Source organism: Lacerta agilis, chromosome 6 (genome assembly GCF_009819535.1).
Source record: "Lacerta agilis isolate rLacAgi1 chromosome 6, rLacAgi1.pri, whole genome shotgun sequence".
Classification (NCBI taxonomy): domain Eukaryota; kingdom Metazoa; phylum Chordata; class Lepidosauria; order Squamata; family Lacertidae; genus Lacerta; species Lacerta agilis.
This window is the reverse complement of record NC_046317.1, coordinates 36,933,819-36,961,096: the sequence shown is the minus strand read 5'-3', so window position 1 is coordinate 36,961,096 and position 27,278 is coordinate 36,933,819. Positions and strand designations below refer to the sequence as shown.

The 27,278-nt window shown below is 41.1% G+C and overlaps 2 protein-coding genes across 4 annotated transcripts; both read right to left on the bottom strand.

The window, feature by feature from the left end:
* On the bottom strand, positions 1-21,592 carry MYSM1 (Myb like, SWIRM and MPN domains 1). Of its 3 annotated transcripts, none has more exons than XM_033151995.1 (20): positions 21,472-21,592; positions 20,005-20,080; positions 18,827-18,897; positions 14,948-15,025; positions 14,827-14,850; positions 14,391-14,469; positions 13,778-13,876; positions 12,058-12,788; positions 11,155-11,285; positions 9,582-9,685; positions 8,659-8,736; positions 7,486-7,574; positions 7,122-7,176; positions 6,991-7,041; positions 6,087-6,161; positions 4,870-5,058; positions 4,554-4,569; positions 2,552-2,657; positions 2,372-2,429; positions 1-1,586 (listed from the first exon to the last, which is right to left on the bottom strand). In XM_033151995.1, the coding sequence occupies exons 1-20, from the start codon at positions 21,546-21,548 to the stop codon at positions 1,422-1,424; spliced, it is 2,352 nt and encodes a 783-aa protein (XP_033007886.1). In that variant the 5' UTR covers positions 21,549-21,592; the 3' UTR covers positions 1-1,421. The 3 variants fall into 3 exon arrangements, with proteins under 3 accessions (XP_033007886.1, XP_033007884.1, XP_033007885.1); XM_033151993.1 differs by having other exon boundaries at positions 4,437-4,569; positions 21,472-21,591; XM_033151994.1 differs by lacking the exon at positions 14,827-14,850 and having other exon boundaries at positions 4,437-4,569; positions 21,472-21,591.
* A 2,306-nt stretch (positions 21,593-23,898) lies between these two features.
* Positions 23,899-26,957, bottom strand: LOC117048307 (ankyrin-3-like). The gene has a single exon (XM_033151992.1). The coding sequence runs from the start codon at positions 26,390-26,392 to the stop codon at positions 24,122-24,124; it is 2,271 nt and encodes a 756-aa protein (XP_033007883.1). The 5' UTR covers positions 26,393-26,957; the 3' UTR covers positions 23,899-24,121.
* Positions 26,958-27,278: the final 321 nt, after the last annotated feature.

The window sequence follows — 27,278 nt, the reverse complement described above, 5'->3', positions numbered from 1 at the left end:
AACATTGGAAACATCTTCACACAATTTATTGAAGGGGCAATGTGAGCAAGAAGAGTTCTTTGCATTGTTTTAATGATAAAATCCTTCTCAATTTCTGATAAAGACACCACGGGCAAATATACCTGTATTGTGCTTTTATGTGAGGGTCAAATAGTCCAGTAATTCTCTTCTGTACAAATATACAATATTTACATTGCTGTCCTATGCAATATGCAGGAATTACAATAAGGATGTAAACAATAAAATTTAGAAGCTGCAATATGATTATCACATAACTCTGTAAAACATAAACTATGGTTTTGGATATTCCAATCCAGAGGAATTCCCAAATATTATTTAGCAATATGATAGAATTTCAATGGGGAAGATGAGGCATTGTATCACATGCAACTTGGAAGTCGTAATGGTCTAAGGAGTCAAGTAGCAGGTAATATTTCAAAAGCAATGCAAATACACCTAGTGCACTATGATATAGGGTCCCTTGCATGCAGATGATTACTGAGTCAAATATATTCTAATACTGAACTAAAGGGGCTGAAGTGGAACATGTTGCACATTCATCCATAACTTCCACAGGGTAAAAATAAAAAAGTCCACCTGGGATTCAAGAATAAAGTTTTATAATCCTTCAGAAAATTTCTTACTCCTTTGTATGTCTTTTCATATTAAGTACATATTCTGAGTTGCGATACTCAAGGGTCAAGGGAATGTTTTAAGCACAAGTCTTAATTTCTGTTTGGAAAGTCTCAGCCGTCTTTCCCTAGTTCTTGAGAAATGAACAAGGCCACCCAAACTCTGCAAATCTATACAATTAATCTGGACAGAAGAATGTGATATTAAGGATTTTAGTCCAATATTGTTTTGCTATTGCAGACTTCTGTTGAAAGCAGTAAGCCTCTTGAATGGGCTGGGCACACATCAAGTAAGGAACTCAAGGCTGAGTGAGAAATCTTATCACTGTTGTCTAGTGGTTTCCCATCCTTTCCTGATTTCAGCAATATGCAATACAACTCCGTTTATCCACTGGACAAAATGTGCTTGCAGATACATTAGACACTGAAATGTATAACACGGGGGTGTTCCCTAAAATGGCACAAGGTAAGCAATATAGCTAATTTATGTTAACATCAAATTTCTAATAGCTCTTGGTGCAAGCAGAACACTATCACTTCAGCTATTGGGGGCAACAAATGGCACAACTGTTCTATCCAGGTGGTGGGCTGACAAAGTAGTTCATTCATCTCTTTCCAACACAACCATAATTTCAGAAGATTAGAAGTTACGTCAGAGATCAGATAGTTTGTCATGATTGTTTCACACTGTCTTTCAGTAACAGTCATTTTCTTGAGCCGCAGTGGATGCTGTCACGTTCAAGAATGGACACTTTATAATAAAGTGAGCATTTATTCTTTTCAGCACTATCATATTGGCAGGTCATTTGGACACATGCTATTTTCTTCAGTAGTATTATTCCATTTCTCATTATTGTATGTTGAAAGGAATAGGTTTTCTAGCTGTGCCAGGAATTCTTCAGCGATGAAACTATTTGCCACATTGCCTAGAGTCTTCCTCATACACTCCAACAACTAGTTTCAGATTGAAGAAAAAACAAACAAACAAACCAGCATTGAAGCAACATTTAGGAAGAAAAGCCATCACAAATCTATTGGTATTCCTTAATACAAACACCTTGAGGACTTGCTTTATATATGTTAGCATTAACTGAATCTGACCCACTTACACATATCTTTCATTCATTCAACAGCTGGCTTCTGTTCAAAGAACTCTCAAAGCAGTGAATAATCCTACAGTGTGTTAACACATTTGAACTTTAAAATCTACTAACATGTATTATTATATGTGCAACTTGTCACAAACGTTCATAACTCTATAAGTATCCTTTACCAAAATCCATGCAAAATTGACCAAAGCAAAAGAACCCCTCTAATTTGTTAATATCTTTATCTACAGTCCAAGAAAAACAATTCTGCACAGCACCATCTAAAATTTGTTTTTCACTGCCTATGTAAGACACCCATTCCACTATTAAGAGCCAGGCACCTCAAAATGATGCCCATGACAGGAAAACATCTTATTTCGTAGCCCATCCTCAAATGTAACAATTAAATCAAAAGACATTTTTACGAAAACATTTTGAAACCCATTTGCAAAAACCAAAACAACAAGCCACCCTGAAGGAAAACACAAAACATTAGTAGCCAACAAACATTAGTTACGTTTGGGTAGCTTTTGCATATGCCTGTTGTTTTCAATCCAGTTCCACGAATATTTAAGATTTCTATTATAACTAGACAAGATTAGACTTCTTTAGGTATTTATAGGCAAGAAGCAAAGTATTTACAATTATTACCTTCTGCAGACAGGTCAAATCTGAATCTCTATGAAAGATTTTATCCATGGGCACCCAGCTGTTGGAAAAATATGACAACACTGTATCAGTCGATATATAAAAACATTCTGTATTGAAATGCAAATACAGTAATTTGGAACTGGCTTACTACAAGATTCTGAAATGCAAGCAGCCACACACCTATGAGACATCCTGTATTTTTCAATTATCCATCGTGTTTTTTCCAGTACTAATTCCCATTTAGGTTCTTCCAACATCTGTCCCACTTCAAACTTGTATGGCAGGCCTGCAAGCCATTAAAACATATTATGCATGGAATATTACACTTCCTATTTTTTGACATGTGTATCTTACATCCCTGAGAAGAGCAAAAATATGTGCACATAAAACAGCCATGTACTGTCAAGAGTGAGCCCATTTAGCCTAGTTGTAGCCTGAAGTAGCTTCAATCCCAGAATTAGGGTTAACAACAATATTTTGTGAAGTAGAAATATTTGTTTGAATGCAAAGTAAAACTCTGATCTGAAGCACTGGACTTCTATTTCTGAAGTCCTGTATCACATGACAAATGTCTGTTTAAGCCAGGCTCCCCAAACTGGGTGCCCTCCATATGTATTGTACTATAACTTCCATTACCCCAAGGCTGATAGTTGTAGTTCCAACATATCTGGAGAGCACTAGGCTTCCCCCCCCCTCTCATATGCACAACATTTTGCACATGTAAACCTTCAATGGCTAAAATTGACAATACTTTTTTTCCTCCCCCTCTTTCCACAGCAAGATAATTCTGCATTTTCATTTATTCAAACTGCAATTGTCCTCATGCTCAGGATATCTGCTAAGGAAAGTATTAATGGTAATATCAAGAGGGAATTCAAGACCAGCTTTCTCACTGAGAGATTAAAGACTAACTTTGGCACTTTTAGATTTCCACCCTATTCCATATGATCAGGTTTCTATTTTTAAAATATTTATTCTTAACGTTTATCAAAATTGTTTTGTGAATAATAGTATTTTCTAAGATTCAGGTTTAACTAGATTATTCAAGTTCAGAAAAAAGTGCTTCCTATATTTACAGCCTCTCAAATATTTCATGGACACTGATGAGGTTTCCCCCCGCTTATAGGATAAGCAATAATTTGCAGCATAGAGGGAAGTTGTATACAAGTAGAAACAAGGAGCACAAGGTTAAACAGTTGGGCCAGATTGAACTGTAACAGGACCTGGTGTTCAGGGAATAGTCTCAAATCTACGTGCTGTCTCCACCCCCACCCCATGTGCATGAATTTCCTTCCCTACCTGACCCTTCTATTTACAACTTATCATTATTAACTCTAGTTAAAACAAACTCAGGAGTGTTCTTAATCTACCTTTCAGCATCTGGGTAGAGGGGTGGGGTGGGGAATTTGCATGCATGAGGTGGGTGCAAGGAATTTGTGCAATCTGAAGCCCTAAATCCTGATTCCATTGTTCCATCCCAACCAGGCCATGGAATGCTACACACAGAAGGCAATATCAATCTACTGTAGAGTAAATTCACTGCAGTCAGTGAACGTAAGTTACTTAGATTCACTAATCTCAACAATTCCACTCTAACTAACATTGGGTATCACTCCAAAACATTTATCTTCTTAACACAGTGATTCAAATGAATCCTTGATTCCTGATCATCTTGTGCTATTGCTATATTCATTTCTTAAAAGACACCCTTACCACAACCCCCTAAATAATGCAGTGATTGCTCTCCGTGAAGATTAACATTATTGTCTCCGTTCCAGTAAAATACCCCCATATTATTTACAGTGCAAATCTTATATTCCAAAAGTTTCTAATCCTAACCATGTCTACACAGAAGGAAGCTCTACTGAATCCAATGGGACTTACTTGTAAGTAACCAGGGTTAGGGCTGCAGCCTACTGTATTATATTTATTCTTTCTTTTAAATTATATATATATTATTTCCCTTGTCTTACCAGTCACCAAATTTTTCCTCTTTCAAAATGTAACTTAAATGATGAAGACAGGAAGCAGACAGGCATTAAGAATAATTTTTAAAAACACTTACGATAGGATCCATCAGGACTGGTCTCATCACTGATTACCAGACAAGTAATCTGGGAATGCGGAAGAGGGTTATTTCGATTATAAGGACTTATTATCACACCAACAAACATTGACCCACCTCTGGAGAAATAGCTCTGTATGGAAAAAAAATAAAAGGGCAATGATTTTATTTTATTTTAAGTGTGTGTCTCTGAAAATAATCAAGAATGCAATGCAAATTTGCTTTCTGATAACCCCACATCTTACAGTTAGAAGTAGTCACTTTAAATGGTCAATAAATTATTTGGCTAGTACTCTGAAATATTATCATTTACATCATTTATACTTTTCCTTTGCTCAACATTATTAAATGAAACATCAATAAAGCAAAGTCAGTCCCCTTGTATACACAAACACACACACATCCGGGGGTGGGGGTGGGGGGTGGGTGTTACCTGGTATTTCGCCTGGGTATCAATATCTCGTATTGAAGGATTAGGGTCAAAGGCAGGGTGAGAATGATACCACCCAATAATACTGTAACCTCTAGCAGCAAGTGTCTCCGATGCCTGTGTTTGAGATACTGGGTCCATTTCACACTGCAATCCTGTACTGAGGCTATTGCACGGTTCTGCTGCGCAAATCTGTAATGAACCAATCAGATTGGAGGCCTTACAATTCAGTGGTGGTGTAGTGTTTGATTCTTGAGGACAATACACATAGGGAGCAATCCGACAGAGCAAAATCTGTTGGGATGAACAGGGCTAGCATCCAGCAGAAAGCCACCTGAGCCAGGAGGTTCTCAGGGTAGTCAGGCTATGCTGACATAACTCCTCATGCTTGTGTTCCAGCAAGAGATACGCTGGCATATTTCCCCCCGAGCCTGGCTGAACTTAAACTGGCATGACAAGAGATTACAGTTAAGACAGCAAAAAGGGTGATATAACTCAAACACTATCTTAAAGGCTTGTTTCCCCTCTGCTACACTTAAGTCAACTCAGTCATATGTAGCCCTGCTCCTGAAGAGAGTTTAAATCTGGTATACTTTTCACTAGCTTCACTCACACTTTGCTTTGAACCATCTTCTTGGGTGTAGGACTGCTCCATTGTGCAAAAAACTAGCAGCTTCCTGAATTCCATACTGACTACAGTAAAAGTATTACAAGGATATAGTAAAATGCTTAAAGGATACTTATGTATCAATGCTGCAATAGCCTCTGGGGTTAATCCAGTCAACTCAGAGATGCCCCCATAAATCATAAGAAAATCCTGTTTCCCTCTAATCCCTCTGGTTACGTGAGCAGGTACTAAGATCTGGTCCTTGTAACAGGCTGGTTTAATGCCTATTGCACTAGACTAGATTAAGGCTGTTTTGTGTTTATGTTTATTACTGCAGGTTACAAACATATTAAACCATATATGTTATAATAATGTCCCAAAGGAGCAGATAAAACCAGATAAAAATAATAATAAAGTTTTTTTAAAAATACTGTAGTTCAAAAAAAAAATCCATAAAAGCTTGGAAAAGTAGATGGGTCTTAGCTGGTGCTAAAAGGGCAATACAGTGAGCACCAGCCATTCTCCTGAGGTGAAGGGCATCCCACATTCAGGGAGCCACCCTGGATAAGGCCTGCTCTCAAGTTACTGAATTTTAAACATGCAGGATACTTACTTCAACTATTCCATCAGTTTCAGAGTATCTTCCACCTAGCAGTCCTATTACTTCTGCCATTGAAACATGGGCATGCTAAAGACATAAGAAAATATCATTTGGATATCTTAAAGAGTTCTGTAGTGAAACCATGTATGATAACCCCACCCACCCACACCCTGAAAGCTCTTCATACCTCTGCTTTATCACCAATAATTACACAGATGCTGCATTTAGATCCAACCCTAAACCATGGTTTAGTGCTGTGTGAATGAGCTTTATGTACTCCCTCCCTTTTCCTGGGGCTAAACCAGGTCATTACCTGGGCATTTTGGCCAGTGCTGATAAAAATCAAGTCAGTTGCTCCCATAAGGGACTGTGAAGATCAAAAATTACACAGCCATCTTACTTAGTTAGTGGGAAAAGCACTAAATAGCATCCTTGAGGCTCCAACAGTTACTTATGGATCAATGACAGATGAAAAAAGCAAAAATACAAATATTCCCCCATTTCAGCAAGAGAGGTATTAAAAGATAGAATTTACTTTTCCCTTGCAGGTGATTATATTAACATTCTGAGTTTTTCTTCTGGCATGAATAATCACCCCTGCTCATAAGAAGCATTATACTGTTGTGCAGCAGCATCACATTTAAGACAGCTTATTCCCATACCAGGTTAGAGATTTTCTCAGGGTTATCATCTTCTACAGAAACAAGAAATTATTGGCTGTTACAGCCATCACCCATGCCTTAGGTAAGCCAAGAAAAAAAAGCTGGGCCAGTTAAAGGGTGCAGATGGTATAGCAGTAGTCTCAACAGCAGCAATATGGAGGGTAATTGTGGTTTTGGCATGGATCAAGCCTTCCCTTTGTGTTTTGAAGTGAACCAAACAAATCGGGAAAGTGAGTATAAAGTATAGTTCTTACCAAATCCATTATGAGAAGTGCCTCTGCAGCTACCGTTACTTGGAATGGCTCCTGAAAAGATAAAAATGATAAGGAAAGCTTGCTTAAGTAAACAAAGGTGTGCTCTTGCTTATTTATTAACTCATACTTACTGGTTTTTCTTCTGTGAAGGAACAGCAAGGGATCAGCTGAAAGGGATCAAATGAACTATAAAATGAAAGAAAATTGCTCTGAAAATATACAATTAATAAAGGGGAAAACTCATTTTTTTAAAAAAATAAATCATTTTTTCTATTGTGGTTTTAATTACTATATACAAAACTAGCAAACTGTTTGAACTTGTAGACTTATGTGGTAGCTTTTAAGAGTAACAGGAATATCTCCACATTTGTGCACTGCGCTTTGGGCTCAGTGAAGTAGTACAATGTAAGTGCTGCCGATAGGCAGGAGTCATACTGAAAGTAACATAAGCTACTTTTTCTAAAACATATTGTAGGCATATACAAAAATGTAAACCTTTTGGACTGCCTTTGTCCTTTAGATGCTTTCGGTGGTCTCAGCTTCTCCTCTTCTCTCCTCTTAGCTAGATCCTCAGCAGAAAGGTGCTAAAAACAAAACATCTTGATTAGTTAAAACAGCCTGAAGCTCAATCAGTGGGCTTAAGCACACTGAACCTCAGTTGTCCTGAATTTAGTAAGTGCCCATAGCTGCTGTCACTGTTAAGATGGGCATCAGGGAACCAAGACCAAAAGTAGCTGTTTTGTTTGTTTTTATAGAAAGCTTGAAGAACTTCCTTCACTTTCCCATTTACTGTTCCAAGTTCAAGCAAACTATGAAACAGCCTAAGATTTTGTCCCTCCACCTCTAGACAAGGGCCTTCTTTCCTACCTGCTACATAGTGCTTCTGTTAAGACCACTGGATAGCTACAGTATGTCAAACTGAAAGGTTCACTCACCTAGTTCAGCACTCAGAGTGGCCAACTAGATGTTCTAAGGAAGTTCGTGAAACAGGAAAGATGGCTTCTCAGTGGTATTTGATGTTAAGAAGTATACTGGTTTGAAACACAGAAGTCCCATACCCAAGTATTTTATCTCCTATTTACATGAAGACCTTTCATTCACGAACTTTAGATCTATTTGCTTATGCTACTGCTGCAACAGTTTATCCCACACATTACATGAAGCACTTCATGCTTTTGCCTGTTTTAAACCTACAGCATATAAATTTCATGGATGACCTCTGGTTCTGAACTTTTGGTCACTGGCTCTTGAATCATGTTTTAGGACACCATAACAAAATGATCAAGGAGCTAGAGCAACTTCCCTACGAAGAAAGGTTACAAAACTTGGAGCTTTTTAGTTTATAAAAGGCAAGTAACAGGGGATGTGACAGAGGTCAGCACCAGATTTAGGGCTCACCCAAAGAGGCACATGTTGTTCCTACCTTCATGCAATGTTGGCATCAGGCAAAGGTTTTTTATTTTCCCCGACTTCTCAATCCTCTATCCTTATATTTTGCAATATTTTAATATTTTTACTTAAGTTTAAATGTTTGTAAGCCACCCTGAAACCTCAAAGGGTGGGTTACAGTTACAGCTCACATAATTAAATAAAAGTGTATCACTGCACGAACAGCTTGACTTTCGCAAGTTGTTGAAAAATATTAGAAAAGTTTAAAAGTGATGTTACCTCAAAAGTCTGTCCTTCCAAATCTTTGGCATCACACCAGTTTCCCCAGGGGTCTCTGACGCGCCGTCTCCTTGTACGCTGCGGCAAACAGAAACACATGTGCAGGTCTGTTCAAGGGCATAAAGTCAGCAGCATTTGTATAAGCAATTCACATTATTGTTGTGGAGTAGCAGAATGTGGATTAGCATGCTCACAATAAGCTTCTGAATACAGATCACTGGTTTACTTGGACTGGTCTGAACCTACTTTTTGAACCTGTGTCAAGGTTAAGCAATCAGCCACCTGGGCCCATAGTGAACGTTGCATTACTATACTCCAAAATGATGTGGGCCAATTCCAAGCCGGCAACAGATAGCGCAGCAACATGCTTTATAAGAATTAAGGAACCAGCACTGCCATTTATTCACTCCATAAAGCACAGAATCCAGTACTTCTGCTTCTATGCACCAATCATTTGCAAGGTTTCTACTTATGGTAGAGATACTCAGTGGAGCTTTAAAAACCCCTGAAGGTATATGCTGAATCAAAGTAAAAATGCATCTGATTACAGCTGCTGGACATACACATAAACACACACCTTGCATATACATTTCTTTCATATTCACTTGATTTCTTAAAAGATGGTTTATTTGATTTCAGTCAATGAAGTGAAATGCACTGGATCCAAAGAGCCACTTTTTATGTATTTGACAAACATTCTTTCCTGAAAGCAATGTATAATTTAAAAAGCCCCATACAAAAATAGTACTATGTACAGAACTCCAATACATAATTTATTTAGCCCAGAAAGATCTAAGCAGTTTGTGAGAAAAGGTACTCTAGTTTGCTTCCCAATCAGCAATACCATAGTCACACACTGCAGGAATGTGATCAAAAGGCAATAAAAGAAGAAATGTGGCACATAAATTACATTTCCATCCTACCATAGACTGTAGCCGCTGCACAAGCTGATATGCTTCTATGGTGTCTTTGCCTTCTCTAGGTCGAATTTTGTCAACTTGCTGTGGTCTATTATATATCGCCTGCTCTGTAGAAATGAGCAAGAGAACTAACTCAGATGCATAGGAAGTGAGCTGCCTGGTTGTCACAAGCAAATGATGGCTTTACTCTTGAATGTCTTTGAATTCTAATCACCAAGAGTTAAAGATAAATCTTTTAAATTGTTCTTCACAACATGAAAGTTATGACATGACTAAGTAAGTGTCTCACTAATAAAACAATAATGCCACCTAATGTTTAGCCACCTGAGCCAACTAAGCCAAGAGCTAAACACAGACAACACTAGAAGGAAAATTAAGAGAAAAAACATGAATGATATGAGGTAGCAGTGACATTTAGGCCATATAGAACAATATACTATTTCAGCAGGTGTCTCTTAGCTTCTATTCACTGAATGTATACTACTGGTCCAATTATTTCTCAAAGCCTTAAAAGAAAAGAAAGAAAAGAAAGGATAAAGAGTTGTCCTTTTTAATGTGAAAAAATATTGAATGGCTTTATCCAAAAACGAAGCTAGGCCCAAACGGCGTAGATCAGGGGGCGGGGTCCCTCAGGGACTTTTAGTAAGTATTTTAATAGACACGGAGACACTTTTGCACAGTGTGATCTAGCATGCTGCTTGTTCACAGTATTAAAACCATAGTTTGTTTAGAAGCATTATTTAATGTGACAAGCAAACTGGGTCACATAATGGCAGAGCTTCCCCTTGCCATTCAACTATGTTCCATTCAGCTACATTCTTAGCTGACCCAGTACAACTTCTTCCTGTGGTTCTTGGGGGATCCATTTGACCTTGACTGCAGGATAGGTTTGAGCTTAAAGCTTTGCTTTTTGTTCTAGCTTTCCCACAGATGAGGAACTTGGGTAAGAAGAGAGGGAAAGGAAGGGTTTCTGAAGCCTATCGGAGGGGAATGGACACAAAAACAAAACTACATGTAAATTCTGAGCATCTATGCAGGCAGTCAAATGAGGTTAGCTGGCTATAGCCTGCTGCCATGGCAACAGGACTAACACTTAGGAGGACTAACCTGTCCAAGAAAGTCACATGTTTCTAGACACCACTACAGCCATGGTAACCATGAGAGACTCAAAAGAACAGGAATATTAAACAGCAGTCCTTTTTTTTTACCATAAACATATTTTTTAAGTCTGGTGTATAGGCTGCAACATAGAAGAAAAGGACAATACTTGGGGTAAAATTTATAATTAAGAGAAAGTGAAGGATTGCCACATGGCACCTTCTGGACTAACTTCTGCCTCAACCAACAACCACACTGGTCATGTTTTCCATCTCTTTCTGTTCAGAATTTTAAAATATATGTTTCTAAATGTGCCCCCATATGCTTTCCATGGCCCATTTGTTTTCTGGTTTTAGTTTCCATATAGTAAATATGTTACGATAGAACTGATGAATATTACAAGCAATTTTGGAGACTCTTGTGAAAAAGCAGAATAAAAATATAAAACTAAATGAACAGACTGAAGTTTTCTTCCTACCACAACCAAAGTTAATTGCTCCTATTAGCTCCAGGTATGTGTGTATCCGTCCTATACAGTTAACATCCCCACAGTTCTTCAGCCCTGGGCGTACTGAAGTCTTGTTCAGATATTTTGGTTTGATTCTTTCCCTATAATAAAAGACCACCATAAATGATAAAATAAAGCATTACCTGGGCAATTAAGTTAGCAGCATTTGATATTTCTTGATGTATCCCATTAGTGGGGGTAGTAGGAGTCCATTAAATATGAACCATTCCACTCATGCAGAGATTTGCCCACCTGGGACAGAAGTCGTCTCTCATGGGCTAAGCCAGAGCCTTATCTCCCAACTCCCCATGAGCCAAGTATTAACAAGTGGGCACTGCTGCCCACCTATCCATCACCTCATGTCAGATGTCCCATTTTTGACCACATGCTCTGAAATCAAACCATGAAGGTAAAGGCAATGCATTATGTGAGCCCCGACCATGAAGGTAAGGCAATGCATTATGTGAGCCCCGACAATCAGCTACTTTCCTTGTCTTGCTGTGTGCAGGGCTCCCTTTCACATTTTTTTCATGCCTCATACAAGACATCATATATGACATCAGGTGTAGGACACGTTGGTGTGGCTTGGCCAACAAAGCCTTATGGACCAAATGACGAGGGTCTGGCAGGTTCCTTACTTTTGGGGCGAAGCAAGCTAACACAAAACATGCGTAATTTTGAGCTAACCAATGACCCACCCTGGTCAAGCTCCAAAGGAGGGGGATACAATCAACCAGCTGCAGTCAATAAAGGAACTGGCTATCACTTGTCTGGAAAATGGATTGCGTAAAGGAAGGATATTAAATATCCACACAGCTGCTTTGCATACATTCCCCTCACTGTATAATTTTCCAATAGGCTTATATTGCTTACCACTGATCCAAAATATAGTTTCTAATTTTCAGGTAGCGCTCAGGTGTTTTGGCTTGTCGTCCCACAAAAAATTCTGGTATTGCCTGCTTTTCTTCTTCTAGTACAGTCTGTCTATCTATTTCTACTTCTTGATCTGGTGGCTTGAGCTCCTCTGCATCTATCTGATTCTCCTCTTCCAGTTGGTTGGAAGGATGGAAAAGAAGACTGTTTTCAGTGAAGTCTCTCTGTTCTCTGCAATTCTCTGGATTAGGAAACCAATCGGTATCATCAGAAATTCCTTTCCCATCACATTTCTGATTTTCTGAAAGCATGGCTCCATGACCACTGTTCTCGGAGCATGACATTGCAGTCTCTAGACTCTCAACTGTGCTCTGCTCTGGCTTTGGAATGTATCTTGATGTTAACAGAACTGAAGGCATGTGTCCAGCAGAATCCAAGATAGGCTCTGTCCAACTGCTCTCTCCTGATGGACTTTTTGGAATATCTAATAAATCAGACTTTCCAGCTTCTTGCTGAGGTACATTGCAAAGTAGCTCACCCACCTCATCTGTAATGTCTACTTCCTCATCATCTGATAATTTTTCAATTTTCACTGCATTTAGATTAGGGTCTGCCCGACCTCTTAAGAGTGCCCATGACACCACCTTCCCTTCATCATCCTGACTGACGCTGGGAAGAGGAACATTGACATACTGCTGCAGTTCCACTTTTTCTGAGCCATCCGTTTTTGCCTTAACATAGAAGTACATTAAAATGAGTTAAGCATGACAAAGTAAGAAAGTCTAAAGAATAACAGTAGCTAAAAAGAGACATATATTAATTTTAAGTCCTGGTTGTTTGTTGATTTCTTAAATTTCCTAATAAAAACTGGGCCCTCTTTCAAAAGACCTTTAATTTTGCCAATTTTGGTGAATTTCCCCATAACTGCTCTATTTTTAAAATGTATATGCACCCAGATAATGACATTCACAAGGAAAACATAAAGCTTATCAAACCAAATAATAATATGAATTTCTAACACAGCTTAGCATTTGCCAGCTAAAAACTTATCCAGCTGTTTTTGATTGTGGAAAAGAAAATTATGTGCTTCTTACTTCAGACATTAAAGGTAAAGGGATCTCTGACCATTAGGTCCCAGTCGCGGACAACTCTGGGGTTGCAGTGCTCATCTCGCTTTATTAGCCGAGGGAGCCAGCGTACAGCTTCCGGGTCATGTGGCCAGCATGACTAAGCCGCTTCTGGCGAACCAGAGCAGCCCACAGAAACGCCGTTTACCTTCCCACCGGAGCGGTACCTATTTATCTACATGCACTTTGATGTGCTTTTGAACTGCTGGTTGGCAGGAGCAGGGACCGAGCAACGGGAGCTCACCCCGTTGCAGGGATTTGAACAATATGGTGATGTACGGTAAGAGTCCTCCTCTTATGGACCGCAGCTGCTCATGTCTGAGCAAGGTTGATAGGGAATAACCCTGTTGATCTCTGTCCACAGTGGACAAAGAACAGTAGAGTTCTCCCTTAAAGTTTAATCAAATTTAAAAGTCCTTTTTGAAAAATGCAGGTGGTCAATATTACAGGAAATTAAAATTGAAAGCAAAAATCATTTGCTGTGGGAGACTTAAAAAGCAAGGTTCAAACAAAGTCATCCTTTTTAAGTTATCTGTTGGCTAGGTTTGCTACTAAGCCATTCTGTCAACTGAAAGTTGTTATATCAAGTTTACCTTGTTCTTAAAGTACTGCCTGGCAAAGCTCTTTACTTGGAGAACATTGCGACTTCCAATCATCATGGCAATTTTTGTCCATCTTCTGCCAAATTTAGCCTAATGGAAAGTAAACATGACTTTAGTTCTTAAGTCAAAACAAATCAATTTAATATATCATCTGAAGCTTCCACTGCTTTTTTGACCCCATCTAAGTTACTTGCTTACTAAAAACCTATTTCTCTCCCACTCTGTGGCAGCTTTTTACCAAGAGAAATGTGTTAAGATAGCAGCTAAGAGTTTTGAGAAAGTGAAGGAAAAGGAAAAGTACTTGAGCCCATGGCTAAAAAAATCCCATTGAGTAGCTAGGCACAAATACCATACATGAGTAATCCACTTCATCTAAAAATTAATGTCGGCTTGCATAGGAATCTCATCCAGCATGAAACTATTTTAGTATTAAAGTTCTTTGATAAAGGTACACTGCATAACACTTTGTTACATTTTAAAACAAATAACATGCTATGCAGTACAACTGTATCTTAAACACTTTTAATAACTTGAAGAACATTGAGATTTCCACTTCTAATAGCATTTACTACTTTTAAAAACATTAACCACAGGAAAAACTTACCAGTCCTTGTTCAAATAGTTCTTTTTCTTTCACTGTCCACTTCAGCGATCCACTAGCTGATTTTGTAGGTAAGCGTATCCTTACATAAAAAATAAAGCAAAATGCCTTTGTGTGAAACAAAAAGTTGCCAGAAAACAGTATCTAAACGTACATTATTATTTTTAAATTAACCCCAATCACTAGAATTAACATGCACATAAATATACTTGGAAACTGGGTATAGGCATTTTAGTCAACTGCCTAAATAGAAAACTAGATTATTATTTATTTTAAAAAGTGGGAGGTGGGGTCAGGGTATGTAACAAAGAAATCAGCATTAAAAAGCAATTATTGCAGGGGTTTTTTTTAAAAAAAAAAGCATCAACATGAGTCCAAAAGGTATTCAGATATTCAGTACAATCACTTAATTCTTAGCCATGATATTAGAAGTACATACGTTACTTTTGCTTCTTTCTTGTGGCTGTAAAGTACAAAACAAGACAAATTCAAGTTTGTAAAGATGGTGAGTCTTTTCAACACAAATTCCCCCCTTTTTGAAATATTACACTCTACATTACCTTTTCGTGCACTTTTTATCACTTTCCTTCAGTTCATGCCAAATTTTTTCTGGGAGGGATTTGCTAGACAGATAGTATCTGGAATTCATTAAGGATTTTCTAAAGTACTGTTAATGAGGTTCTTTGCATGCTACTGTTTTCATACTTAATAATTTATCATACCAAAAATCTGTAACTGGAGTCCAATGAATTGTAAGTTGTAGTAAATGGATTAGCTATAAACTAACTGCAAAACCAGCAGAATATTATTTAATGCAGAGAATTACAAAGGTCAGAAGTAAGTCCAACTACATCCAATGAGGCTTACTCCCTATTAAGCATGTCTACAATTAAAGTATAAAGCCAGAAAATTGATACCAACTGTGCAACTCTCAGTAACAGGTTGGAGGAAGAACAGAGAGAGAGAAATAGCAAGCACTCACCACAGTAACCTTGCAAATGATCTTTTAAAAGTAACAAGCCCATTTCAATAACAACAACAACATGAGAATTTAAAAGCTGTTTCTTGAAATAAGTTGCTGTTCTTAAATTAATACAAGCTAACCTCAGCTGTTTTGGGATTACAAAATTACAAACAAACAAAACAAAGAAAAAGAAAAACCAAAAGGGGCAAAATTTCCTGAAACTTATTTTAGACATCCGTCTTGAGATAATTTCAAAGAAGCACAAAGAAATAAACACACGAAAAGGTGTTTTGGGGGCTTCTGGATCTGCTCTGCCTTAATGAAGGCAACCCCCATGACAGGATATTGTTGGCCTCAACCAGGGGTTGGGGGGAATAGGCTTCACTCGCAGTTCATCTTGGTACTTGGCTCTTGCTCCGGCATGGAATGTGGGGGGCAGGGAGGCGCTGAGAGCAAAAGCACTTCGCCTGCAGAAAACCCTCTATGCCTTTATTAATTACAAAGTGAACTGAATAATGCTAAAAGGGCTTGGAATTCAATTTAATTGGACGTATAGTTGCTCATATATCTTCAGTTAGAAGGATGAAAGGAGTCTGCAAACTGCTAAGGAACTGATAAGGTTCTTTATTGAGTTCTCTGCAGTTCGACAGACCACTTTTCTTCCCAGGCTGAGAGGAAAAATGGTGACAACAGTTTATTTACTGGGACAGAGCAACGTTTGCAGCAGTTGTTAAAGCTCTTGGTGCAAAACAATGAAGCACGGGATGGAGCGATGCAGAAATTTCTGGTACAACAATGGGATATCAGCTCCGCCCAAGGCATGATGGATAAGAGCAACCATCAGGGAAAAGAAAGACATACCGTATTTTCCAGCGTATAAGACGACTGGGCGTATAAGACGACCCCCAACTTTTCCAGTTAAAATATAGAGTTTGAGATATACTCGACCGCAGATTCTCCACCCGGCGTATAAGACGACCCCCGACTTTTGAGAAGATTTTCCTGGATTAAAAAGTAGTCTTATACGCCAGAATATACAGTAATATGTTACAAGGACAAGCAGAAGCACCACGGACAGAATAACTGCCACACAAAGGAAGAACAAGGATATAGTCTGAGTTCCTCACTTGCAATTTTATAAATCATTTAATGTTATTATTAATGTTATTAATATTGCAGTTGTTGTATAAGGCAGTGTTTTTCAACCACTGTTCCGCGGCACACTAGTGTGCCGTGAGATGTTGCCTGGTGTGCCGTGGGAAAACATGGGCTGGCGGTTGCGGCACTGGCGGGAGGTGGCGACGCTGCTGCTAGCGGCAGGTGGGCTGGGCGCGTCTCCCCCTCGGCCCACGGCGGCTGCGGGCGCCTTCCTGCCCAGTGCTCACGTCTTCGCCAGGCGGGCCGCGCTGCGGACTGGGCTCGGTGCGGGGCGGGGCGAGTGCCCGAGGGCGGCGCTCTTCACCGCCGAGCGCCCGGAGCTGGGCTCGCCGCTGCCGGGAGACGTGGCCATCCGCGAGGCCTTCAAAGAAGCCGGAGTCCTCTTGGTACTGCCCGGCCCGGTGGCTGATGCCGCCGCCGCTACCACCGCTGGCCCGCCCGCCTGCTGCCAGCCGAGCGCCTCCCGCCGTCCTCGGAACTGGCTGAGTGGCGGCTGCGGGTGCCCAACATCTGGGCACTGCGCGAGTGGAGCAACTGGCTGACCCCCGTGGGCCGTGCGGGGCGAGGCAGCCGCCGCTATGACACCACCTTCTATCTCTGCTGCCTCGGGCAGGCTCCACCGGTCGCCTTGCACGACGACAGGGAGGTGACGGCCTGCCAGGTGAGCAGGACAGGGACGAAGCGCCGCCACCGCCACCTGCGGGGCTGGCAGAGCCGAGGGTCCCGCCGCCGGGGGAGCGGGAGAAAAGGCGCGCTCTCCTCACACACTCGCTTCAGACATGAGGCGATTTGTTGTCATCGTTATTATTATTACTACTGCTACTACTACTGTACTACCAATGCTATTTTTCTAGAAAAAGAGGTGCTGGAGCCTGGAACTCATCACGGACGCCTTCCCTCGTTCTCTTATAATGGCGAAGGCGCCCACCTGAGAGGTGCCAGAACTGAGTTCCTGTGGCTGGGGGGAGAGTCCTGACTAGTACTATAGTTGTTATTTATTATTATTAGCCTGGTGGGGGCAGGGCAAGGTGTGCCATCTTCACATGCTCAATTCAGACATGAGAAGAATTATCATTTTTATTATTACTACTACTGCTATTATTGTTATCTAATGGTGGTGTGCCTCGTGATTTTTTTCATGAAACAAGTGTGCCTTTGCCCAAAAAAGGTTGAAAAACACTGGTATAAGGGATTATTATGATTGGAATGTTACTGAAACTACCGTATTTTTCGCTCCATAGGACGCACCGGACCATAGGGCGCACCTCATTTTTAGAGGAGGAAACAAGCAAAAAAATATTTTTCTGGTTTTCCTCCTCTAAAAGCCCTGGGTTTTTTGAGGATCAGCTAAAAGCTTTTTTTGGAAAGGGAAAAGCCCTGGTTTTTTGAGGATCAGCTAAAAGTTTTGCAGCTTTTTTTGCAAAGGGGGAAAAGCAAAGCTCCTTTTGCAAAGGGGGAAAAGCAAAGAGGAAAAGCCCCATTTTTATGGGGTTTAACTCACATTTCTGCAGCTGCTAAAGGAAAGGGAGCCTTTTCTACAGTTTCCAGACAGATAATCTAATCAGCCAGTCACATGTCCTGGGGAAACAAACAACCTCCCTCTGCAGCACATTCAACAAAGGAGGGCGGGGCTGAAAGGGAGCCGGGACTCTTATCTCTCTCACGATCTCTTGCTGATCAGCTGCTGAGCGGGGTCCTTTCAACACCCCCTTTTCTCTTAGTAAAATAAAAAGCATGATCCTCTTTTGGCCCCTGGGCAATTCAGCTCCAGGGACCACCATCCTCTCCATAAGACGCACAGATATTTTCCCTTACTTTTTAGGAGGAAAAAAGTGCGTCTTATGGAGCGAAAAATACGGTAATAAGATTTTGGAATGCAGAAATAAAGAAAATCATCAAATCTAGCATGCGGAGGGCCACTTTATCTAAATTAAATAATTTGGTATTTGAATGATTGGTATTAATAATTGTATTATAAATTGGTATTGTTATAATGAGGCTATTATTGGACTGTAATTGAAAATGAATAAAAAACAAAGGACTACTCAAAGGACACAAAAACCTGCTGACTGAGCCATGTTAATTCACCAGACCTTAATGATTAATCAGACGCAAGTAGAAGGATAGAAACAGCAAGGCTCTCTTGTTAAAGAAACCAGAGATGTCTGGCACCTTGGTGATTAATGAGCGTTTCCAACAGGTAGTCAGGGAGCAATTTCTAATCACTAAGTATAGTCTATTGATTATAATCCTGCACTACAGCTCTTACTGGGCTGAGGATTCTATTTTGTCATGCTGATTAATAAGTAAAGGATACTCTTCTTCCAACAACATCTTCTCAATGGCAGTCCTGTTTTCTTCACTAATTGTGCTATCAAGACTCCATGGCTAGGAGAAAAAACATAAGTTATGGAACACTTGTTTTATATATTAATTCCAACATCAACCCCAGAAAAGAGGCTTCTCATTTTCAGATGCAGAGCTGAACTGAAGAAGTAAATTTTCAAGATCTCCCAGGGAATTTGTGGCAAATAATGAATTTGAAAGATTAACAGAAATCTCAAGTGGTGCACAAATAATAATAACAACAACAATTTTTATTTATACCCCAGCCTCCCCGACCAAAACCGGGCTCAGGGCGGCTAACATAAAGTGTATAACACATTAACATAAAATCAGGCAATCAATTAAAATACATCCTAAAATCAGATCAGGATCAGAATAAAATCCATTCAGATAGCAACCCACAGGTTAGGGTTGGGAACCTTAAATGCTCACCAGGCCCAACTTGTTTGTGCTGAATTTATATGGGCCTGTTAAAAAAACTGGGAGGCCAATTTCTTATGAAAAGGGAGGGGGAGTCAGACTGAACCTTGACCAAAAGCCTGGCAGAACAGCTCCGTATTGCAGTCCCTGCAGAAAGATGTCAAATCCCGTAGGGCCCTGGTCTCTTTTGACAGAGCGTTCCACCAGACTGGGGCCACGGCCAAAAAGGCCTCAGCCCTGGTCGAGGCCAATCTAATCTCCTTGAGGCTCGGGACCTTCAAAATGTTATTATTTGCAGACTGCAAGGTCCTCTGAGGGGCATACCAGGAGAGGCGGTCCCATACCTTTCTTAAAAACTATGATAAAAGAACATGGAAAAGAATTTCAATAAGCATATTGTAAAGAACACAGGCATGACACCTCTTTATATTTCATGGCTGAAATCTGGAGGTCCCTTGTCATGTACAGAACAGCAATACTCCTTGTGCAAGCACTTGAACAAGATCTGTGTATAAAAAATTCAGGTAGCAATCAGCTGTTTTACACAGCTAGCTGGGAACACAGATCATTCAAAGACTTCGGTATGTTTCCATGGAGCAACACAAGTTGTATTTTTATTATGCCCTTTGAATCCCAACTTATTTTTGAAGTGATTATGATAGAAAGACCTCTTAAGATGTCTTCAAAAAGATCTCTCAGAGTTAACAGTCCATTTCATTGGACACTTACAAGACCCATATCAGTTCGCCAAGTTGAATCAAGGTAATGATCTTGGAGTAAGCTGGATGAAGGATTTTCATAGCTTCTGAAATGAAATAAAAAAGCCACATACTTTAAAAACTGATCCTCTCAGAAGCTGAAGTTCTACTAGCATTTTAATGCTTGGTAAATGTCATACATTGCAATGCTTCAAAACCTTGCACCCAATCCTATACCCCCTTGCTTGTACAAGAAATAATAAATTTGAGGTGCAAAACGTTTAAGCAGAGACAATTTTTAAACTATTATATGATGTATCCATATGATGCTTTACCTCACAATTCTCACAAGTAGGAAATCAAATCCTGAGACTCAGGAATTGTTTATTTAAAAAAATAAGTGCTCCCTTTGTCAAATATATGGGAGGGAACGTGATCTACATTAGAGGAACTAATGTAAGAAGTTCATACTTATTCCTTTGACACCTGCGCTACAGAAGATCCATCTAAACTGAAAAATAGGAAGGATACTGATTTAAGCGTTTTGACAGTGCTGTGACTATGCATTGGTGTGTGTCAAAATTAGGAAGGAATTAATTTAAGTCAGCAGTTGCTAACCCACCACTGTGCTTACACACACTGAAACCCTATCTGAAGTGTACGTTTTGCATTTCATATTCCCCTGATCTTGCTGCTTTAGAAGCCCCCCTCCCACGAATTATGCATGCAAGCAACTGATGACACTCAACGCATCAAATGAAGTGAGACTTAAGTCCATAAGAACTTGTGCTATAATAAATCCATTAAATGTCTTCAAGGTGTCAGAACTCTCCTTGCATTTCTCCTCCAGAAGATTTCCAGGAGAGAAACCCACCCACCAGCTGTCAGGTAGGTCAGGTCAGAACCTGTTGAGGGGATCATCACAGATCCTACAAGTGTCCCTATTTTCCAGGGACGGTCCTGGATTTACAGAAACAGTCCCCGTTTCTGATTTGATCCCAGAATGTCCCGCGTTTCCTTAGGACATCCTTGTTTTAACTGGAGAAATGTTGGGAGGGCCTGGAATAGGATGTCCCTGTTTTAATGGGAGAAATGTCGGGAGGGTATGACACTTCCTCGCGTGAGGGTGCCAAGCAGACTACTCTCTGTCTTGCCTCCATAAGAACGGGGAGGCATGCCTTGCTCTGGTAGCATTCACACAACCAAGACACACGGGTGTAGAATACACGTTCTCTTCCTCCTTTAGGTTGACTTGACGGCCGAGGCTGTGAGGCCAGAGCGAGATCTGAGCACTTCCATAAAGATGCAAGAGGAGAAAGAAACCTCCCTCCCACCCACCGCGAAAGGCTCCTGCCAGAGGCCGAGGCGCTGAGGTGACAGAAACCCCCGGCGAGGCCCCGGTCAGAGCCATGGCCCGCCTGAGGCAGCCGCCGCCAGTGAAGGGGCTGCGGTTGGAGCCTGGCATCAACGCCCGAAGCCTGCCCCACCCTGCACTCACCCCGGCTCCGCTTCTCCGGCGCCCCCCGCCGTTACGTCCCCCTCGACGTCCACGTCGAGCTCCTCCACGGCCTCCATGCCGACACCCGCCCGCCGACGCTGCAGCCGCAGACACCGGAAGTCGCGGGAGCAAAACAGGAAACGGGGGTTCCAAGGCCGGCCCAGGGGTTGCGTTTCAACCATAGAGAGTTGTGAGCATGCGCCGCACGAAGCGGCGAAGCTGCGGGCGCCCTTCCTTTTGCCCTCAAGCCCTAAGGCGGAATTGGCGGGCGGGCGGGGGGGGCGGGTGCGCGGTGGGAGAGAGCGTGGTAGGAAGTGGATCGCGATGGGAAGAGAGAAGAAGCTGGGTAGGAAGAATAGAACAGGGTATGCTCTTGTCTCTACACACACACACAGTTGAATAACAAGGGGAAGCTTCCAAAATGAAAACGTAAAAGCGCAACGTAACCAAACAAAAAGCATAATTTTGCAGGGAAAGTGGGAGTCCTCGGGGAAAAATTAAAACGTGATAAAATGACCTCTTCTGGTTGCAAGCCATGGATGGTGATCAAAAGCAAAGGACGGAAGTTAAATGAGAGCTCTCACCCGGGAGAAAAGTAACATTCCGGTCCTACTTAGAATTCAGTTAAAAATACGTCTCACACCTCAGTAGCCACTGCCTATGTTAGATTATTGCTCTATTGCTCAGGTATAGGAGATTTGTAAAATGCACGCATTTCGCAGATCCTTAACGAGAAATTTCATATTTACGACTAAAGAGAGGGCTGAAATCATAAATGCGGGAGCATCTTTTCGGCTTATTAACTATAAAGTTGTTGAGGCACCAAGAATTGTGTGAGAGCAGGCAGCATGTCAGCTGCCTTAAATGGTGTCAGCATGACTCAGCTTTATCCCTATGTAAGCCTCTTCTGAGCTTGTTGAAGGAATAATGGGACCCAAATTCCATAAATAAACAATATAGCAGGAAGAACAGGTACAATGATCAAGTACAAATTGGTTTTATCCTTTTTTGTAAATTGTTTTGAAGGTTTTTGTTGTTTTTACAATCAAGCAGTGTACTGTACAAATTTTATGAAATAAGTAATACTCTCAGTGTTTCTCCATCCTTGCTTTGTTCAAACTTCTGCCATTGCTTAAAACAGTCACTTTCACCCTTTCAGAGCCCCCACCTTTTCACTTACTTTCCTTCTTCCATTCCTCAGCTACCCTATATGAGAGAGATAATGGATGTGGATCCCACAAATTTTTCATAGTATGTTCCCATAGAGTGTTTCACTCCTACCATATATTGCCTTCAACATGATGTTCCAGATTGAATGCAGTAATTCTGATATTTTATTATCAAGCAAACACGAACACCCATATATAAACAACAACCATAAGCTTAACTTAACCTTCTCTAACTGAACAAGCTAACTGACATACCTTCTCTTAAAATTTTATTTGTTTTAAAGATACAATAACATATAATCACGAGGGTATGTGTGCAAATGGGACTACAGAATAGGAGAGGAGAGGAGGCACCCCCCCCCCCGGCTGTGTGAATGGGGGTGCCCAAATGGAGGAGGAGGCATGGACATAGGGGAAAATGGGTGAAAATAGGTGCAAAGCTGAGCTGCAGAACAGAATAGAGTAGCTGCTTCAAAAATATAGCTGGGAAGGTGAAGTGGAGGTTTAGCAATTGCATGGGGTGAAAAAGGAAAGAAAAAGGGGATTAATGTGGAGACACTGGGGTTGCCAAATGGAATGAGCTGGGGGGCAGAACCATGGGTGTAGCCAAGAGGGGGCAGGGGGTAGCTCCCTCCTTCCCCCGATCAAGTAAAACAATATAAATAACTAACTTATCAATCACGTCAGTTCTGCCCCTCCAACAATGTCCTGCCCTCCCTAACAAAAATCCTGGCTACACCCAGGTAGAACCCTCCTAGTACAATAATATCTGTAATCCCAACCACACCCCGAAAAGGTTATGTCCAAAGCAGCTAATATCAATTGTAATAAAACAGAACACAACAATAAAACATCAAATCAAATCAGGAACAATAAGAGATAGGCAGGCAAACTAAAACTAAAATCTAAATGCTAAGTGGTAATCAAACTGAATACTTTTGAAGAGAAACCAAAACAACACTGGCAAGGAGGGAGATAGTTTAGTCCCGTCCCCCCCCCCATGGAATGGCATTCCATGTCCTGGGTGCCATTACAGGAAAAGGTTAACCTTTCCATGACTGTCTTTAAGTACTAGCCTAGTACCTGTAGGCAGCATGGAACTGCATGCAGGCAAGTGAGTAGGCTTGAGGAGAAAGAGAGATGAGGGTCCCATTCCTCCTCTGTGCTCAGAATAGAAACCAAGTGCGCTGGCAGGTAAGGGAAGCCCTGCCTCTGTAGGAATGCAGAGAGGGTTGTTTCGGGAGAAATGAAACCAGTGGACAGACTGGTTGTTTTTTTAAGGCTAGGACCTTTTGTGGGCTTGTTTATAGGAACCCTCCCTCCTTTAAGATTTTGATTTAAAATAATAATAATCAAGAGAAACAACCACTGATTTCCTGCATTGACCCTGAAATGGGGCAGCCCAAACACAGGTGAGAACAAGGCACTAGACACCAATAAGAAACAACCTGTGCTTCTTACGTAGTTTCTTCTTAGCACATTTATCTTATCAATAGCATTTTCTTTTTCAAAAGAGTAACAATTTGAGCCTGGCTTTCAGTTGGGCTTAATTCTGCTACTTGAAGTGGAGTCTTCTTCAGGCTATTTGTGGCCTGTAGATTTGCTTTACCCCCCTCAGACCAGCTGACCAGGGCGCTCACACAGTTAAAATGACCGGCTTTGCAAGCACAATGCAATGGTGTGTCCTTATTGTTGTCCAGCGCATTAATGGCTGAACCATTGCTCAAGAAGAAATTTATTAGGTCGCCGTGTCCATGTTCTGCTGCAAGATGTAGCGGCATCTTCCTCCAAATATTTTTGTCATCAATATTTTTATTCTTGCCAACAGCCAGAAGGGCCTGTAGTATCTCCACATTCCCACTGATGGTGGCATAGTGCATAGATGTGCATCCGTCCATGTCTTTGGCACCAATCCTGGCCTTCTTCGCCAACAGTGCTTTTACTGTGTTAAGATGACCTCCCATGGCTGCAAGATGAAGTGGGGTCTTTTTCTCCTTGTCTGTTGCGTTGGAGTCGGCATTGTAGTTCAGCAGCAGTTCTACCATAGCAGGATTTCCTGCTTCAGCAGCAAGATGCAGAGCTGTCTTTGCCTGCTTATCCTTAACATTGACATTAGCCTTTCGTTGCAGCAGCTTTTGCGCAACTTCCACATGGCCCTTATAGCTTGCAACGTGCAAGGGAGTGAGAAGTTCTTTAGTGACCGAATCAATTTTTGCACCTCCGTCAATTAATACGTCAACTAGCCCTCCCTTATTGTGCAATGCGGCCACGTGGAGGGGGGTCTGATCTCCCTGCCCGGCAATGTTGGCATCCAATCCTTTGCTCAGGAGCATCTTTGCAATGGAGGAGGCTCCAGCTTGAACTGCCAGATGTAAAGCACTGCTTGAGTCTGGGGTCTTGTCCTTCAGGCTCGCTCCCTTTTCAATGAGAACTTTTGCTGACTCGGTCTTGCCCATCTCGCACGCCACAAGTAGTGGCGTGTACTGCGCTTCGTCGAGGGCGTTTTTGTCGGTGCCTTTATCAATTAAAGCTGCTACGATGCCATGCAGGTCCTTTTGAATGGCTTTATAGAGAGCTGACACCATCGTAGCAGGCGACATGCCTTTGGAATAGTCCAGCAATAACTTGAAGAGAGATTGACTGTTGCTGTTAAAGGCTACATCAATGATGCTGGAATCAATGTTGGCTCCAGCTTCCAGGAGAACCTGGACAGTCTTCTCAAACCCTCGAGACACGGCATAGCCCAAAGCAGTCTGTCCTCTCTCATCTTTGGCATCCTTCAAAGCACCATTCTTTAGGATGGCTTGCACCAGCTCACTGTCATCTCTGAGAGCAGCCATGTGCAGGAAGTTGTGTTGGTTCTTGTGTCGCCTCGCCTCTTCTTTCAGGATGCTCTTCAGAACATGGGCATGGTGGTTCTGATGGGCCAAATGAAGTGGGCTCCTGCCTTCCTGATCCAAGGTGTACATGTTAGCACCCAATTGGAGCAGCATTTTCACAGCTTCGCCGTGACCTCTCTCAGCAGCTCTGTGTAGCGGGGTTCTTCCTTTCTTATCCTTAACTTCCAGCTTAGCCCCTTTGCCGATTAGATAGTCAATTATTTCTGTATGCCCGTGAGCCGCTGCAATGTGTAGGAGGGTTTCATCTTCAGAGTTTACTGTGTTAATATCGTTCTCTTTTAAGATCTTTTCTAAATAGGAAAGATTACCTTTAGCCACAGAATCAAAGACGGAAAGAGAATTGAAAGAATTGTCTTGGGATTTCACAGCAGCTGAATCCTGTTTTACATTACGTTTGATCTGAGTCAGCTTTTCTGGCTTAGCTAAAACCTGTCTGGGGCTATCCTTCTTTTCTTGGTGAGGATCTTTACCCTTTTGAACCCACCCTTTATCTTTCTCCAGTAGATACCCTATCAGTTGCCTTCTGGCATCACCAATTCTTTCATTCACATTGCTGACATAACTCCTCATGTTGTTATATAGCTGTGGCTCAATCTGTTTCAGACATGGGTAAAAAAAGAGCCTGCAAGCTCGCTCACCTTGAGAAACCAATATATCCAGGACCCGGGAATTCTTTGCAGTTCTCGTTCTGTAGTAGGATAAGACCATTTTTTTCTCCGGTGTAAAAATGCCATGTTCTATCAGCCAGTTCAGAAGCTGATCAGGGTTCCTTATGCCATCTACAAGTTCGTTCTTTTTCGTTCTCAGTACTTCTGTGGCATAGGGATTTGTGAACATGCCAGCTGAATACATGATGTGTTTAGATTATGCACCCGCAATACATTAAACATGCCTTTGAAGTTCGGCATTTAGCATGAGAAAGTGCAGATTGTTACGTAAGTTTGCTCCAGTTTCTGCCAACAAATATTCTGGTGGTCCTACTGGAAATCTCAGCGACAACCACACACACAGGGGAGGAAAGGGAGAGCATAAACTTTTCACCTTTCGTTGTGCAGCGCTGTTGCCTTCCAATCCTCTTTTCTATTCCTTAACAACAGACTGGAGTTGAGGAACTTAAACAAAACAAAACTCAGTAAAAATATTCCAGTAGAAATGGTTGCATTGCAAGAACTTGCAAGATAAAATCGGGAGGAAGTTTTCAAAGTTGGTAGCTAAGCTGTTGATGGATAGAAACTTAAAAAAAAAGTATTTGGCATGTGTTACCCATCAGTCAAACATGTCAGAAGAAAAGCAGCAGGCTAGTAACTGTTGCTATGTAATTAGCTTTTGTGTAACATTAAGATAAAATTGTATACCCGTCAGTTAGTTACACAGAGGCATATCGCACAGTGATCAAAAGCTGCAGGGCAAGTAGCTAAGAATGAGTTTAATGTTTCAAAAAAAGTAGATCCCACATTTATTTATTTATTTAGAAAAATGCATAAGCCACTTTTTAAAAAAAACAAACTATGCTAAGCAATGTACATATAACAATAAAACTTTTCAGACAGCAACATAATGAAAGGACAATATATGTGAAACATGAAAGAAAGTCAAGAAATAAGACATTTAGTTTACCTTTCGCAACATGTAATAATTTAATCAGTGCTGTGAGCTCATGGCGTTTTGATAAAGGCAAATTCTCATTGAAAACACATCTGTCCTCGAGGTGGAATATTTTAACAACTGAGGAATTTTC

What these genes read in the sequence shown, in the direction of transcription:
- MYSM1 (XM_033151993.1), bottom strand. Translation starts at nt 21,548, where the DNA reads ATGGAGGCCGTGGAGGAGCTCGACGTGGACGTCGAGGGGGACGTAACG. An exon ending in GATAAAAAGTGCACGAAAAG is followed by an intron (nt 14,851 to 14,947) that starts GTAATGTAGAGT and finishes TGTACTTTACAG; the next exon opens with CCACAAGAAAGAAGCAAAAG. An exon ending in TGCAGCGGCTACAGTCTATG is followed by an intron (nt 8,737 to 9,581) that starts GTAGGATGGAAA and finishes TGTTTGCCGCAG; the next exon opens with CGTACAAGGAGACGGCGCGT.
- LOC117048307 (XM_033151992.1), bottom strand. Translation starts at nt 26,392, where the DNA reads ATGTATTCAGCTGGCATGTTCACAAATCCCTATGCCACAGAAGTACTG.